At 32.2% G+C, this 14,723-nt stretch overlaps 1 protein-coding gene across 2 annotated transcripts in view; it reads left to right on the top strand.

The window, feature by feature from the left end:
- The window catches only part of LOC117207384 (tensin-1-like), a 197,541-nt gene that overhangs the window by 114,065 nt on the left and 68,753 nt on the right, over positions 1-14,723 (top strand). For both annotated transcript variants that reach the window (XM_033447561.1, XM_033447559.1), the window contains exon 3: positions 4,449-4,595. In XM_033447561.1, coding sequence (XP_033303452.1) covers positions 4,458-4,595 — 138 coding nt within the window. In that variant the 5' untranslated portion in view covers positions 4,449-4,457. The remainder of the gene's footprint in view (positions 1-4,448; positions 4,596-14,723) is intronic.

The following is a 14,723-nucleotide window of genomic DNA, read 5'->3' as shown; positions in this document are numbered from 1 at the left end:
TTTCTATTTTTATATTTATACTTATATTATATTTATTTATAATATATTATATTTATACTTATATTCTACTTTTATATTTATATACTTTCTATTTATATATATATATCTGTATGTATAAACAAGATGCACTAATATATTTTCTTTAAAGAAAAAGATGCAAGAGATAAAATATATTTTAAAAATTTGTAAGAATTTCTAAGAATGTAATAGAATAATAAGAAATATAACAAATATAGCACATATTTTACTTGCTTTAATTGCATACCAACAAATTTGTAAAATATGTACGACATCGCGTGCAATTTTGTTTACTAAAAAAGTTCTTCGTAAAAATTTTAATCGTATTTCATTTATCCAAAGGAATTTGTTATTTGGATTTATTCGTCGCAAAGCAACGTGCTTTAACAATAGCCATTGTAATAGCACATTCTTAGAAGAGTATCAATGATTTTCTAAAAAATAGTATGAAATTCAAGACACATCTGAATATACATATAATGGAAATACATGAAAACGTTATATTTGGAGAAAAAGTGTTGTTAGACAATCTGTGATGGATAATGTTTATAACATAACTTCCAATCAACTCTGTCAACCACATTTGCAGAAGCGCAGTACCGTTACCTACAAGTAGTTTGTTTAGTATATCATCAATCAAACGCTAGAAGTAAAGGTCACTCATACATTTTCTCATAAATTCAAATATATTAGCTGTCTTTTATTATTTATTTTGCGATTTATCTATTCATTTCAATTAAAACATTCGAACATTCAACAAGCTAAATTAAGCAACGAGGCAAATCAATTATTTAATTTTAAATAAATATCAATTAGATATTAAGTCGTGTAATACTGATGAATTAACAAGAAAAGCAAAATGTATATTTGTATTTAAAATATATGCATATTCGTCTCTTCTTAATATAAAATAACACGAAGATATATAAATATTATAATAGGAAATATTGAAAATAGGTGATAAATCGAACATAATAAACATTTTATAGAATATGAAATATGATAAAAGTGGTTTCTTTCTTTCTAGAAAATGACGCTGTAATGAATATATATTCGTGTTTGTAGGTATTGAAAAATATGTATCTTTCTGTTCTATAAAATTGTATTGGGTATTTTCTATCAGTGCTTCGCTTCGGCTCGCCTCACTTTAATTCATCCTACGCTCATCAGTTCGACCTCGCCGAAGATTTACTATCGCTTATAACGAGCTACGATATCTCTTGACATTTCGATGCATTTAAGTGATATTTATGACTTATCTACTTTAATGAGGATGCTATTTTTTCTATACGTGCTGCTTCAAAGACTCAACTCATACAACTGTCATTGCCATTCATTGATTTAATCAGAATGATGCAAAATTAAGATAGAAGTGTACATTAATAAGAAGAAGTTTTACTTAATTGTGCAGTTCTACGTCGAGCTTCTACTCGTTCCATTTCTTTAATGCTTCATGCAAATTAGTGAAAATTTCTAAATATGTAAAAGAATAATTTTTCTTTATATATACATATTTATTACATATTCATAATTAAATTATGAAATTATACAAATTATAATTAAATAATATGCTGATCTTAGTACATAATATTGCTCCTTGTATCATTATTATAGGTAAAAGGAAGTTCAAAATGAGATTAGCAGATCTCATATGACTTCCCACTTCTCTTTTTTTGCTCTTAATACGAAAGACAATGCACAACGCTGGGGAAGCCTGGTTTACTTGTAAGGTTTGGACAACGTTGCTATAAAGACAAGAAAACATACAATATGATACAAACAACAGATCTGTTTGCGTTCTGGTAACGAAATTTCGATAATTCAGACATCGAGCGCCTATCGACGAGCAACCCTTCCTACACACCGACCGTTTCACGCGTCTATCATCAAACTTATCGTTGAACCATTATCAAATTACTATTTCTTTTCTACGTGCATGATTCTATATCCATTTCTTTTCTATAATCCCATGTATGATGCTACTAATTTCTAATGCAATTGCACGGACAAATTCTATTACATCGTACGAATGAAACAAGAATTAAAATGAACAGAAAATCAACGTAATCGTGGAATGTAAAATTATTGCACGTAATAAATTATTAAAAAGAAGTTATTATCATTTGAAAGTTGAAATATATCGAATTTAATATTTCTATATAATATTCATTACCCTTCTTTTAAACACTTACGACTATATAAACTTATTAGTAAAATCTATCGTGAAGAGTTAAGATCCACCGTATATATATTGAAAGTATCCCAACGATATTGCAAGTATCTCATTTTTGAACGTAAAATAGAAGTTCTCTCCTTTCAGGAAAGGGTATACTTTTCTCATTACCATTACTCGCGACCACCGAACAAACTGGCGTTTGAAGAACGTTACGATACACTTCAAAAGGGCGTCTAAGTTTTTGAACATGCACGAAAAAATATGGGAAGGAAAGGCAGGAGGGAGGGAGCAAGCAAACGGTGAAAACTAGTAAGAGCGCATAAAATCGCAAAGGGAAATTCAACGAGCTCCGCAATATCTATATAACACAAGATAACGGGCGAGAACGATGTCGCGAGAGACGTTGCTACTTTATGCTTGAGAAATGTTGCCGGTGCCTGCAGACTGAAACGTAACAAGCTGCTTTGATCTTCTGACCTGACGTACCTTCGAAGTAGCGTATCATTATTCGGTAGACATTTTTATTTAGTATTCAAAAGGGAATGAAAGCTTGCAATTACCATCCGTTTTGCAAATAGTCAGATCCCACGCGGTAAACACGGAGGAAATTGTTGGTATTACGATCTCGACAAGCTCGTCGAGACTCGACGCGAAATCACTGGCGTTTCATTCTTTTAAAAGCTGATAAAATATACCTGCCTCTCTCTAATTTCACAATTGCTGGATAAGTACTCTTATCGCGTGTTAAATTCTTTCATTTAGGATGAAAAACGAACATTTTAAATTCACGTTAAAGTTACTTTCATCGATTCTACAAATGTCCGCCTGATATTTGTTCTATTATACATCATTGCTTAGCGCGTTCAATGTGGACATCGCTCAGTCGTTTCTTCGATATATACAGGGTGGTTGGTAACTGGTGGTACAAGCGGAAAGGGGGTGATTCTACGCGAAAAATATAGAATAAAAGATTTTTTTTTTAATTTTCCCATCGAGACAACGATCTACAGTGAGATCCGTTATAACGAGACGCGATAAAGTGCACGCGTACCGACCGAAAGTTCAAAGTCGATTTTCTCGAAAACAAAGCCTCAAACGAAAAATTTTTATTCTATATTTTCGACTTCTTTTTTCGCGTAGAATCACCCCCTTTCCGCTTGTACCACCAGTTACCAACCACCCTGTATATATATCGATTTCGTGTTGACGAACATTTATTATTTATTAGACTGTAGCGGCATATGCGTCTTAGGGCGTTTCGATACGAAAATGCCTCACATAGTTGTTTTGCCACAGAGGATTAACACTGTACGACGCACATAATGTAATGAACAAACTCTGGACAAAGCAATTTCGCTGCAACCTACAACCGACGACAAGTTTAAACCTTCCGCTACCCCCTTCGACCAGTATAAATAGACGACCATGTTCTCCAAGATTCAGTCAGTCGAACGAATAAGTATAACGAATCTGAATATTATCAAGCAAGCAACGCTTGCGATTAACTTTGTATTCTACATTTTAAAATATCTGCAAATATAGTTAATTAAATTAATTCGTCTCGTTATTAATTTAACCAACAACAAGTCTCACCGTCCACCACAAGGCGTATCATTAAGCATACGTATAACATAAAACTGCTTAGTAAGCAATGTGTATAATATAATGAAACTGATTATAATCGAAGTGATTAAATTGTTTCGGTAATAAAAGAGAAAGATAAAATAGTACAAATCTAAATGGGATCTACGATTGTTGCATTCAATTTCTGTTTCGCTTCTTATTTTCTATGCGTCTATTTCGTGCTTCAGCATACATATTTTGTCATTTATTTTAATGAAAAGGCGCCTGTGATATATGTGTGTATGTACACTCTTTATAATTAAGCTGTTAATATCAACGTAAAGGTAATGTAAAAGTCACACGTTGCTAGGTCCTTTCAAAATCATGAAAGATACACTCGTTTACGTAGAACACATCGAAATCTAAAATAGCAGTGTGTGATTATCATTACTTTTAAACATCAATGATTGATTAAACTTAGAAATGAAATTAAACCTAAGAATAAAAAGCTATTATTTGTTTTGAAGTTAAGAAGTGTTTAGAGAAAAATTGTTCTCTTTTGCTCTTACAAGAACGCGTGTACTTAATCTGCCCTAAAAAAAAAAAAAGAACTGTAGCACAAACATGTAAGAAAATATAAACTGATTTGAAAGTATAAACAATTATCGGCTTTGTTTTTCATTTTTTTCAGTGCGTGCAAATGGCGCACGCGTTAAGGCGCATCTCGTACGCAACCTGTGAACCTCAGCACGCTCAATTCAGCTTCCTCGCCCGAGAGCCTAGAGCGCACTTCAGCATACAATATTGCCACTCTTTTATCACCGAATCTGCAGAACAGGTTAGTGCACTTCATTTCCCAGTTTTCCACGGTAACTCACATTTACAGTTATATATATACATCGGCGTATGAAACAATTTTAGCGCAGCGTTTGATGAATTATTCACCAAATATACGTATATATTGATCGTAAAGCTAAGAAACAGAATAACATAGCCAATAACTTTTCATATCGCTCGTCTTACGTCGCTCAAACGTACTCAATAACCATGATAACACTATATTATATTTATATTAGATACCTTAAATAAAATTAATTCTATGGTATAATAAATTTTAATTTATATTAGGTCTATTTATATTACGCTTATAATTATAATTTATATTAAATCTAAGATAGTATTTTTACTCCTTAAATATTCAGAATACAGTACGCAATGTATTTTCCATTTCCTTGTTACGCAATTATTTATCAACGCGAAGATCTTTCACGTAACGAACGCCAAAGATAAATAAAAGAAAATTCTCCACATCTGCTTTCTACGTACATACGTGTGTACCTACGTATGACTGACACAAGCTGCAATGACGCACTCCGGATGAGAAAAGAAACAAGGGAGGAAAAAAGAGAGTCGTAAGTTGTCCTTGGTGATATTGCAATAGTGCATCGCCATCATTCAGGACAAATTGCACCGACACACGGAAAGGGCACAAGCGCGTGTAGGATATTACTTGTCGTAAAGATCCGCTATGCGAATAAATCGTGCACACGCGTCATAAGTTTCTGATGTGCCCCGCAAACCTGTACGAAATTTGTTTTAAATCGAACACCGTTACTTCTTTGACGAGTTCTTAGCATTAAGAAAGCCAAATGTGATTGCTCGAACTTTGTACTCGATTCTCGTAGACACGCCCCATACTCGCTGTATACAAAGATATTTATAAAAAAAAAAAAAACAAAAAGAAAACTCTTCTTCTTGCACGTTTTACGTCGCATCGACTGCGAGATCATTAGCGACGCTGTTGGGTCTGGATGGATTATATTTTGAAGTATACGTTTGTTTCTTTTAAGGTAGTTTATCGTATTCCTTACGCGGCGATGTTACAACTGTGTCCGGTTTTATATTGTATTTCTGTCTCTTTGTGGTTTTGTTCTTATGCGTGGCAGGCACGTATAATACATGACAAAAAATGAAAAATAAAAGGTAAACGAAACGGAAAAGGAAAGAGGTGAGGTAGGTAAAGGGGAGTATAGCAACCCCATAAAGACAGGAGTCCTGTTTGCAGCTCGTTGCATTGTCGAGGTACCATTAGTGTTGCCATTCTGAGCAGCAAGTACGTGGTAAGTACTCGGCACATCGCAGAAATACACAAACACGTAGCCAACCGTCCAACAACCCCATCCGGCAACCAAAGACGCCCCTTCTCTCTCTCTCTCTCTCTCTCTCTCCCTTGTCTCCCTCTCTTCTCTTGCACCATCGTTGAACGTGCATAAGCGGCAATTATGCAAAGCAAGAGGCTTCCATAAACGTCACTACTGTCGATTAAACAGGAGTGTCGGTCGGAGATTGTTGCCAGCTACCGTGATTTCGACCGATCTTCGAATCGATCTCTCGGCCGCTTAATTAGCGTGGACACTTTAAACCTGGCAACTTACATCGATGCGCGACCAAGCACGAATCTTTTTGCCCGTTTATTTTTCATAAACGCTAGTCGAGTTCGTTTATATTCAATCCCAATGGCCGCGTAATACTCCGTAATTGAAGCGACGAACAGTTCGTGAAGAAAATTAATTTAATGTACACGCGTGTCGAATTCAAGGAACGTGTATCGTGTACGTCGTTACTGTTGAGATGTAGAGTGTGAGATTTAAAGTAAACCTTTCCCTCTTGGCCATCGATTCCACGATTATTCGATATATAACTGACACGAGTAATTGCAAAATCGAATAGCAATGGAATAATATTTATAGATGTTTCCATTCAATGAAGAAACAAGCTTCTTTCCGACGAAACTTTCCGACTGGATCACAGTAGAAGGAACAATACTTTTTTAAGAACAGAACCAAAACTGATACTTATTTATCCGTGGAAGAAGACTGGCGTTCCTAATTAGACAATTAATATCGAAGTATCGATAATTAATTCTTTGGCTGGCCGTATGTACTTGGTGTGCGAAAATATAGGAATTAATATTTCGCTGTAGACAATTTCTCAGGAAGATACAGACGGTCTTTCGTTGAATTTTAATTGGTTAATTAATTAGTAACGAGGAACTGCTTCTCGTCAAGGTAAATAAACGAACGCGAGAGATAGCGGCGAGGAGGACGGCTTGGAAATTACCTTACGTTCTTTTGATAAACAAATAGACTTTCGTACGGAATTAACGCGAGAAATTCCAACCGACTGTCGCAAAGACACATAAAAATATCGCGATGTTTCCGGTCGTGAGGAAAGTAATTCGTCTCGGGTGGGAGTGCCCTATTAAAACTTGTTGAAAGTGTGACAAACGTTCCAGCTAATTAGATGTCTTTGCGTGTTTCCTCATTCGTCAGACGACGCGATATTTTCAGCGCGATTTGCACGGACCGGCAATTAGGAGGACGAACAGAATATAACAAAACGTATCTATTTTACCATCGTGCTGTCTTTTCACACCTTACAGAGCATTCCTGTCTCATCCATTCGTGTAATTTCAGTCAGTTCACGTGCCACGGACAAATTACTTTCCACAGTGTACTCGCGAGTTTAATGGAAACGTAAGCGCGCGAGTTGCGTGCCGATCACATTGTTTTAATCTCACCAATTCTTCTTCGGACGTTTCAATTTAAATTAAAGGATAGAAAATTAATTGCTCAATCGCCTATTTATCCTTTGTCATACCTTCCTGCTATTTGTATTATGACCGCGGTAATATCTTTACCAAGTCAGAAGAACTTTATTTGTCCGGTCAGTAGCTTAGAAACTAAACGATCTAAGGATAAAGAATTGTTCGAACGATAGAATTGTTTTATAAGAGCTGATACTATAAATGCTAATTTTACTGTTACATATCCGTTAGTAGATTATGGATTTTTTCACGCATTTATGATAAATTTAATTAATTTAATATTGTATAATAGTAATTAATAAATAAATTTAATAATATATAAAATATATAAGACTCGTCGTAATCTTCAGTAGACAAAACAAATTACTGCGTACATTCCATCCCTTTAGCTTTCTACACAAAAACATGAAATTGCGTAAAAATCCGCTGTATTAATTTTTAAAAATGTATTACATTATTCCATAATATTCCACGATGCACAGGTGTAATAATAACGAAAAGAAGAATCACGTTGTGTTGATCTTTTCATAATTTTATAATTGAATTGCACCTTGCAAAAATAAGAAGATGTCCAGATATTTTTCAGTAATAAGGTACGTGTAATTTTCAAGCGATATGGCATTACTAAAGGATTCACGAAAATGAAACGTATAATGAGGGACACGCGCGCGTACACAGACATAATAACAGTTGTGTAATAAAAATATATACAGTTAACAACATACTTGCGATAGAACCATAGTCATAAATAATGATTAAAACCGTCGTTAGGATGTCACACCTGATTTTATTGCAATTAAGATACCTCTTAAGTCAGATATCGCGGTTAATGAATCCGCTTCTTAACGAAGTATGATAATTCGTAAGAATTCACAATGCTTATCTCACGGATAATGATCTTGACATTTTCTTCAGACATTACACCCTTGCACATAATATCTTTGCACGTACAACGCTTTCGTCATTATCTGCTATCGGATCGTCAATCTTCATTACATCCCCGATTATCTGGAGCAGCCTTGATTTTCATACTAACACGAGAATACTTTAGTGTGTGGTATCTTACACGCATGAGATAATGCTGCACGATTAAACCATCATAGCGTAAAATCTTGCTCTTATACATTGTAAAAAACGTAAAGCGTAAATGTTAAGTATAATGTAAAAGTGTAAAATGCTAATGTAGAAAAAACAATGACTAATATAAGAAGCGTAAAATCGTCTACAAAAATAATATAACAAGGTGTGAGATAAGAACGCGTACAGTTCCATTAGGACTTTAACTTTCTTTTTATATTCTCTTAATATTCTTAATTTTGAAAATGAAATGTACTTACGCAGCAGTGACAAAAAACTGCTTTTAAATTCATTCACTGGTATCGTTGAATTGTGGGAAACTTGCAATAATGTACGGCAAACAAGTAGTGCTTATAAATGATATTAAGATACTTCCGCAATTCTATTCTAACTGTATCAATTAATAACATTCTAATTCATAATAGCATTTTAATAAAAATAGTACTCTTATTCAAATTATTTTATAATTGTAAAACATTGCAAGACATTCAATTCGTATATTGAAAACGAAGAAAATATAGCAGAATTACGTGTTTCCTTTTGTTCTTCGAATAAGTAGAAAAATTCAAATGGCAGCCACTCGATATTTTTAGTGTCTCGATATTTTATTACTGTAGAGACATAATGAAACCACATTGGAGAATGCCATTATATAAATATATGTATAGCAAAAGAACGATTGTTAGAATAGAGAGACAAATGCAGCCCGTTATCGATTTTCCAAGACAGAAACTAACACGAAAACCGTAACAGTGGATTGTGCTATAATGAATTGGAATCTCTAATTGGACAGCAAAGGATCAACGTGCGAGACACAAGTTCCTCGGACACGCAACGAAGGAAGCACGAAGAGCAGAGGCAAAAGCTGCGAGTCGGAGACCTGTTATACCGTGAGGGATTGGACTGCAATCGTCCGGTCGTTGACACGTCTCTGTAAGTTGTGCAAAAATCTCACCAATGGTACAGCTGTTCTCTCCGAGAACCAGGAACAGCATTAAGGAAGTCTGATCGTCGTCGATGAGCGACCAGGACACGATTCCCTTGCGTGAAGAACAGCTTCCACGTATCGACGTGATCCTCCTTCGGGAGTCAGCTTATCCTCTACTACGCGCTTATCAGATTACCAAGGACCCGATCTCACGGTGGATGACGCTGTCTTGGATCAATTAACCCAATCTACGTTCCGATGGTAGCACGGAAAATCGATACGATCGATTGGATAATTATTCGGCTAAAACCGATTTATGTTTCACACATAGTTCAATAATACGATACTTTTAATATGAAACGTTATGAAAATTAAGTTCTCGATATTAATTAATCGATGTTCATCGTTCAAATCGACTTCATCGAATCGACAGATGTTCAAGTATATCGCTTGACAATATTTCGAGAAGTATCGTCAGTCAGTGTCTTACGTAGCAAGTCATTTATTCATAATTGGATAATTTATCGTTGATTATTTGCATTTTGACAGGTACAATATCATTTTGCATAGAATATCAGATTCATGAATATTTATAGTAGATGATAAATATATTGGATAATATTATATTTTGGATGAGATTGATATTGCAGATCCTAATTTTCTCTTTAAGGGATAAGATACATATTGAATGCACGATAACTGATCATTTGCAATTCGATGATTATCGAAAAAGAGTATATATTCTTTATATGCATATCAAGTTCGTATATTCGAATTATTGTTGGTAATTAAAGTGAAATTTTTGTTTGACAAAGAAAGTAAGGAATAAATCTAGACACACGCAAGACTATTCATATACGATTATACACGTGTATGACACAATTACAAAAATCACTCCACTAATTAAAGCAACAGAATGGTGTACTTTATGCAGGCAAATGTCTTGAGGCTCGCATTAGTAATGAATTCATCAGGATGCGATTACAACAGTTATACGCTTGAAAACAAAAATTGCTTGACCGTATTTATCATCTTCATCGTGAAAACCATCGGGATATGCAACGAGATGTCTGACGTTCTGGATGACTTTAAGAAATGGTTGGTGGGCAAGAGATACGAATCAGGAAATGAAGGTCTCTTAACAACAAGCGCAAGCTGAGTTACATCACCCGGTCTTCATCATCGTGACTTTTTCATTCTTGCTATCAAATTTGCTCTACCAGAATGCTATAATCTGTAATCTACTAACTTACTAGCAATGATAAACCCAATACTCCTTCACAAACAGAATAAATTAAATAAATTAAATAAATTCACCTATTAAAATCAATTAAAATTATATAAAATAAAATAATTGAAATTAAATATTCCAATCCAATTAAAAAAGTCAAAAAATAAATATTATTATTTAATAAAATAATTAAAATTAAAAAAACAAAATTTAAAACAACAAATTCTAAAATAAATTTAATATTAATTAATTTAATAAATTAAATTTTTAAAATTAATATTAAATTTCAAAAAAATTTTTATAAAAATATCTATAATTCCCAAAATTATTGTTTTACTTTAAACTATTTTTTGATAATTTTAAAATTAGTTATATAGTTTAAAGAAAACATTAATTTTGTAAATTAAAAATTTAAAAATATTGATATAACTAAAAATAATATAAAATTATTATTTATAATTAATGAAAACCTTTATAATCATTTTTTTTTTATTATTTATAAATACAAGAATTAATTTAATTTTAATCTTAAATTATCTTTATATGAATACATTCATATCACCAATAAAACAAATATTATATTTAATTTTTTATATTATTTTTATAACAATAAACATTGTAACCTATAAACAAATAATTTCACTAAATTTATATATTTTATTAATTATTTTCATTAGAGGAATTTTAATTTTATTTTCCTATTTCATCAGATTAATTAATAAACCAATAAAAAAAACCAATCATTTTAATTTATTTTATTTAAACTTAATTTTTATAATAACTTTTTTATTTTTAATAAATAATTATAAAATAAATATAAAAATATTTAATTTTAATTATAATAAAAATAATAAAATATATAATATTAAAAAATTATACCTAAAACCAAATTATTGAATTCTTTTAGTATTTATTATTTTTTTAATTATTATACTACTAATTATAACAAAAATTTGTTATATTAAAAATAAAAATTTACGAGCAAAAAAATGAAAAAAATAATTTCATCAATTTATAAAATTCATATATTAAATCTACCAATATCATTTATTAATTTACCTACCCCAATTAATATTAATTATCTGTAATCTATAATCTATAATCTGATGAATATAATTTCTGTTAACAATGTCTAACATACATAGCACTGATAATATCTTAAATATTTCGTGCAAATAAATGTTATTATATACGTATCACAAATTTAAAATGAAAAATATAGATGTGACGTTCGTACAACTTAATTGAAAAGAGTTTACTGAACGGCATTTCAATTAACTGTTAAAACGACATAATAATGACATATTGTATTTAAACAAGTAAATCATTGTTTGAGACTACTAAAACCGATTACTTTTAATAATATGGAGAGAAAATGAATTTATTTAACTTAAACGCCAATTTAAACTGTAATTACAATTTTCAACCAAAGCCAAAGTTACATTGCATTTAAAAAAAAAAATATGCGATCTTTTCGAAGAAATGATTAACATACATATATATATTTCTTTTATTATGACTTTTTAGTGGTGTATATTTTTTCTATTTGGAATGTAAATTTTCAGCTTTAAAAGGTTCAAATCACCATAATACACTGTCTTATTATTTTCTTCTGCTGTTTTCGTAGACAAGAATATTTTTATTAGAAATTATAACATTTCTGCCTTATCCACTATGATCGGTTGCATATAATTATTATCTGCTTCATGTTAGAACAGACTATTATCATTTGCTGTAAAATGTCTGCTAAAGAACTGAAGTATAATTTCGTAGATTCAATTACAGCTGATTATATGTATATTATAGGGTATTTAACATATTCAAATTTTAAAGCTTAAAAAAATGCTGTAAGTACATATTGTCTATGTTATAAAGTGAGTACACATACTATTATCAACGACTATGATACGATAAAGACATGCTGCTCGTTTTGGTCCAATTTTTAAAAAGTTCAATATTTAATAATGGCAAATAATACGAGAAACACTAAAATTTTCTGTAAATTAGTTTTTCGAACTCATTTCTTGCAATATAACAATTTCACCTATTATAGGAAATAAAATAGCAACGAATTCATGTTGAATAAGACGAACAAGATTAACGTTCACAAATTCACAATTTATTAATATAAGCGAACACTGTATATATATATATATGTAGAGGACTGATTTATAAGCGACAAATGTAATTTTATATATAACTTCTCACAATTATAAAACCACCCTAAAATATTTCATTTGTATACAAATACGAAATACAGAATTTGATAAGACGAGGCACAATAATTGTAACATTTGTATGTAACAAACATATTTAGTGATAAAATTGGCTGATTGTTTCATACATACACACAGATAAACACATAAACCTGATAAATTCAATGAGTCAGTGAAGACGACTCTTGATCATTCTGCAGTAAATACAAAATATGTTTAAATGGAAATCTGTCTAGCCGTGAAGAAAGTTTGGAACGTGGTGCTAAAGGATAACAAGCCGGTAGTAGAACTCCTTTAATTATTGACTTTAAAGCTGCAGGCGTATCAGACGCAGCCCAAAGGATTTCGCACTGTACACGTGTTTCGAGGACGTTTAGGGTAATATGTCGGCTAATACTGTACTATCCAAGCTCTACTCTCGCAGGAAACAGTCTTCCACTAAACTGCATTTGTCATTAAGAGTACTGAGACGATATCGTGCGCTGACTTCCAGCAAACGCGTAATATTTTGATTAAACGTGTAATAATTATGATTAATTGCTTCCTTAAACTATACAATTTTTGTTTCCTCTTTATATATATAAGCCAATCTTTTTAGCTGATATAATGATATAAGTCCCGAGTAATTAGGATCATAGCATTTTAGCTTCTTCTAGTGAAAAGACCTCTTTTTCCTTGCCTGGACTCGATTGACCAGGGGCTTTTTAATCTTCGAAAGTCTTGCTGTTGCAGCGGTAGTTGCACGAGAGGGTTGCAGTGCGTTTCTAGTTTGCTGTGACGTTTTATACTCTTTTTTTGGATAGTGTTTGCTATGAAGGGGATGCCGAGGTCATCGTGGAGAGTTTGATTCGATACGTGCCACGGTGCATTGATCATTCAACGGAGTATTTTTGATTGGCCTCTCTGTAGAATGGCAATGCTATATTTATTAGGACATCCACAAAGTTCTATTCCGTATGTCTATATCGATATTAATATTATTTTTTCATGTGAGGATTTTGTTCTCCAATGGTAATTTTCATCTTCGATCTATTAGCCAATATTTTACGTATATCTTTGATTGTTCGATCAATCTGATTTTGTTTTATTAACGTGTATTCCCTTCGGTTAAGATTCCAGATGTAGTCACAAGTATCGGACCGATGTCGCTTCCGGTATTCTCGCGTTGTTAAGAAGAGGGCATTGACTTTTTCTTGAGGAGAAAGTTACGTGCACTGATTTGGTCTCGTTACCTTTGATTTTCCATTTACCAGCTCCGAAGCAGGTTTAGATGGTCTTGCAGACGCGAGGATGCAGTATGTGGGTCCTCGTGACTTGCAATTATCGTTGTGTCATTGGCAAATGTTAGTGATATCGTGTTTAACGTAGGTAGATCCGAAGCGTATAAAAGATACAACCTAGAAAACGACGTAATTTTAATTAAGATAATTTGAATTAAGAAAATATTTTCCGTTGATTAAATGTAAGGTGAAGGAATATATTACTGCGAAACGTTTCGCATATTTCACTGTTATGGGATATTCAAGATAAAAGGAGAAAATTGTTTAATTGAATTGAAAAGGAAATGTAATAACAAAAGTCACTGCTCTGTTGCTAATTGTGTTTGTACAAGTTGAATAACTTTTACTCTGCTTTCTTCATTAATGTTCCGGTAAGGAAAAGCTTCCTAAAAACCTTGTGGTTGCATAAAGATACTTATTAAAATTGAAATAATCGAGTCTGCTGAAATATACACAATAGTGTTATAAGAGAACAAAAATCATGTCCCTTAAATAATGTTTTAATTACTGAAATGAAATTATTTAACTTGATTTTTCAATTGCAACAATTCAAATTAATTTCTTGGAAATATTATCTCTTCTTTCTTGTCAATTCGTAATCTGTACTTCCGTCTCATCTTTTTCTAC

The sequence above is a fragment of the Bombus bifarius genome, unplaced genomic scaffold (genome assembly GCF_011952205.1).
Source record: "Bombus bifarius isolate JDL3187 unplaced genomic scaffold, Bbif_JDL3187 scf7180000008028, whole genome shotgun sequence".
Lineage (NCBI taxonomy): Eukaryota > Metazoa > Arthropoda > Insecta > Hymenoptera > Apidae > Bombus > Bombus bifarius.
Note: the sequence above shows the minus strand (reverse complement) of the source record. Positions and strands in the feature narration are given on the sequence as shown.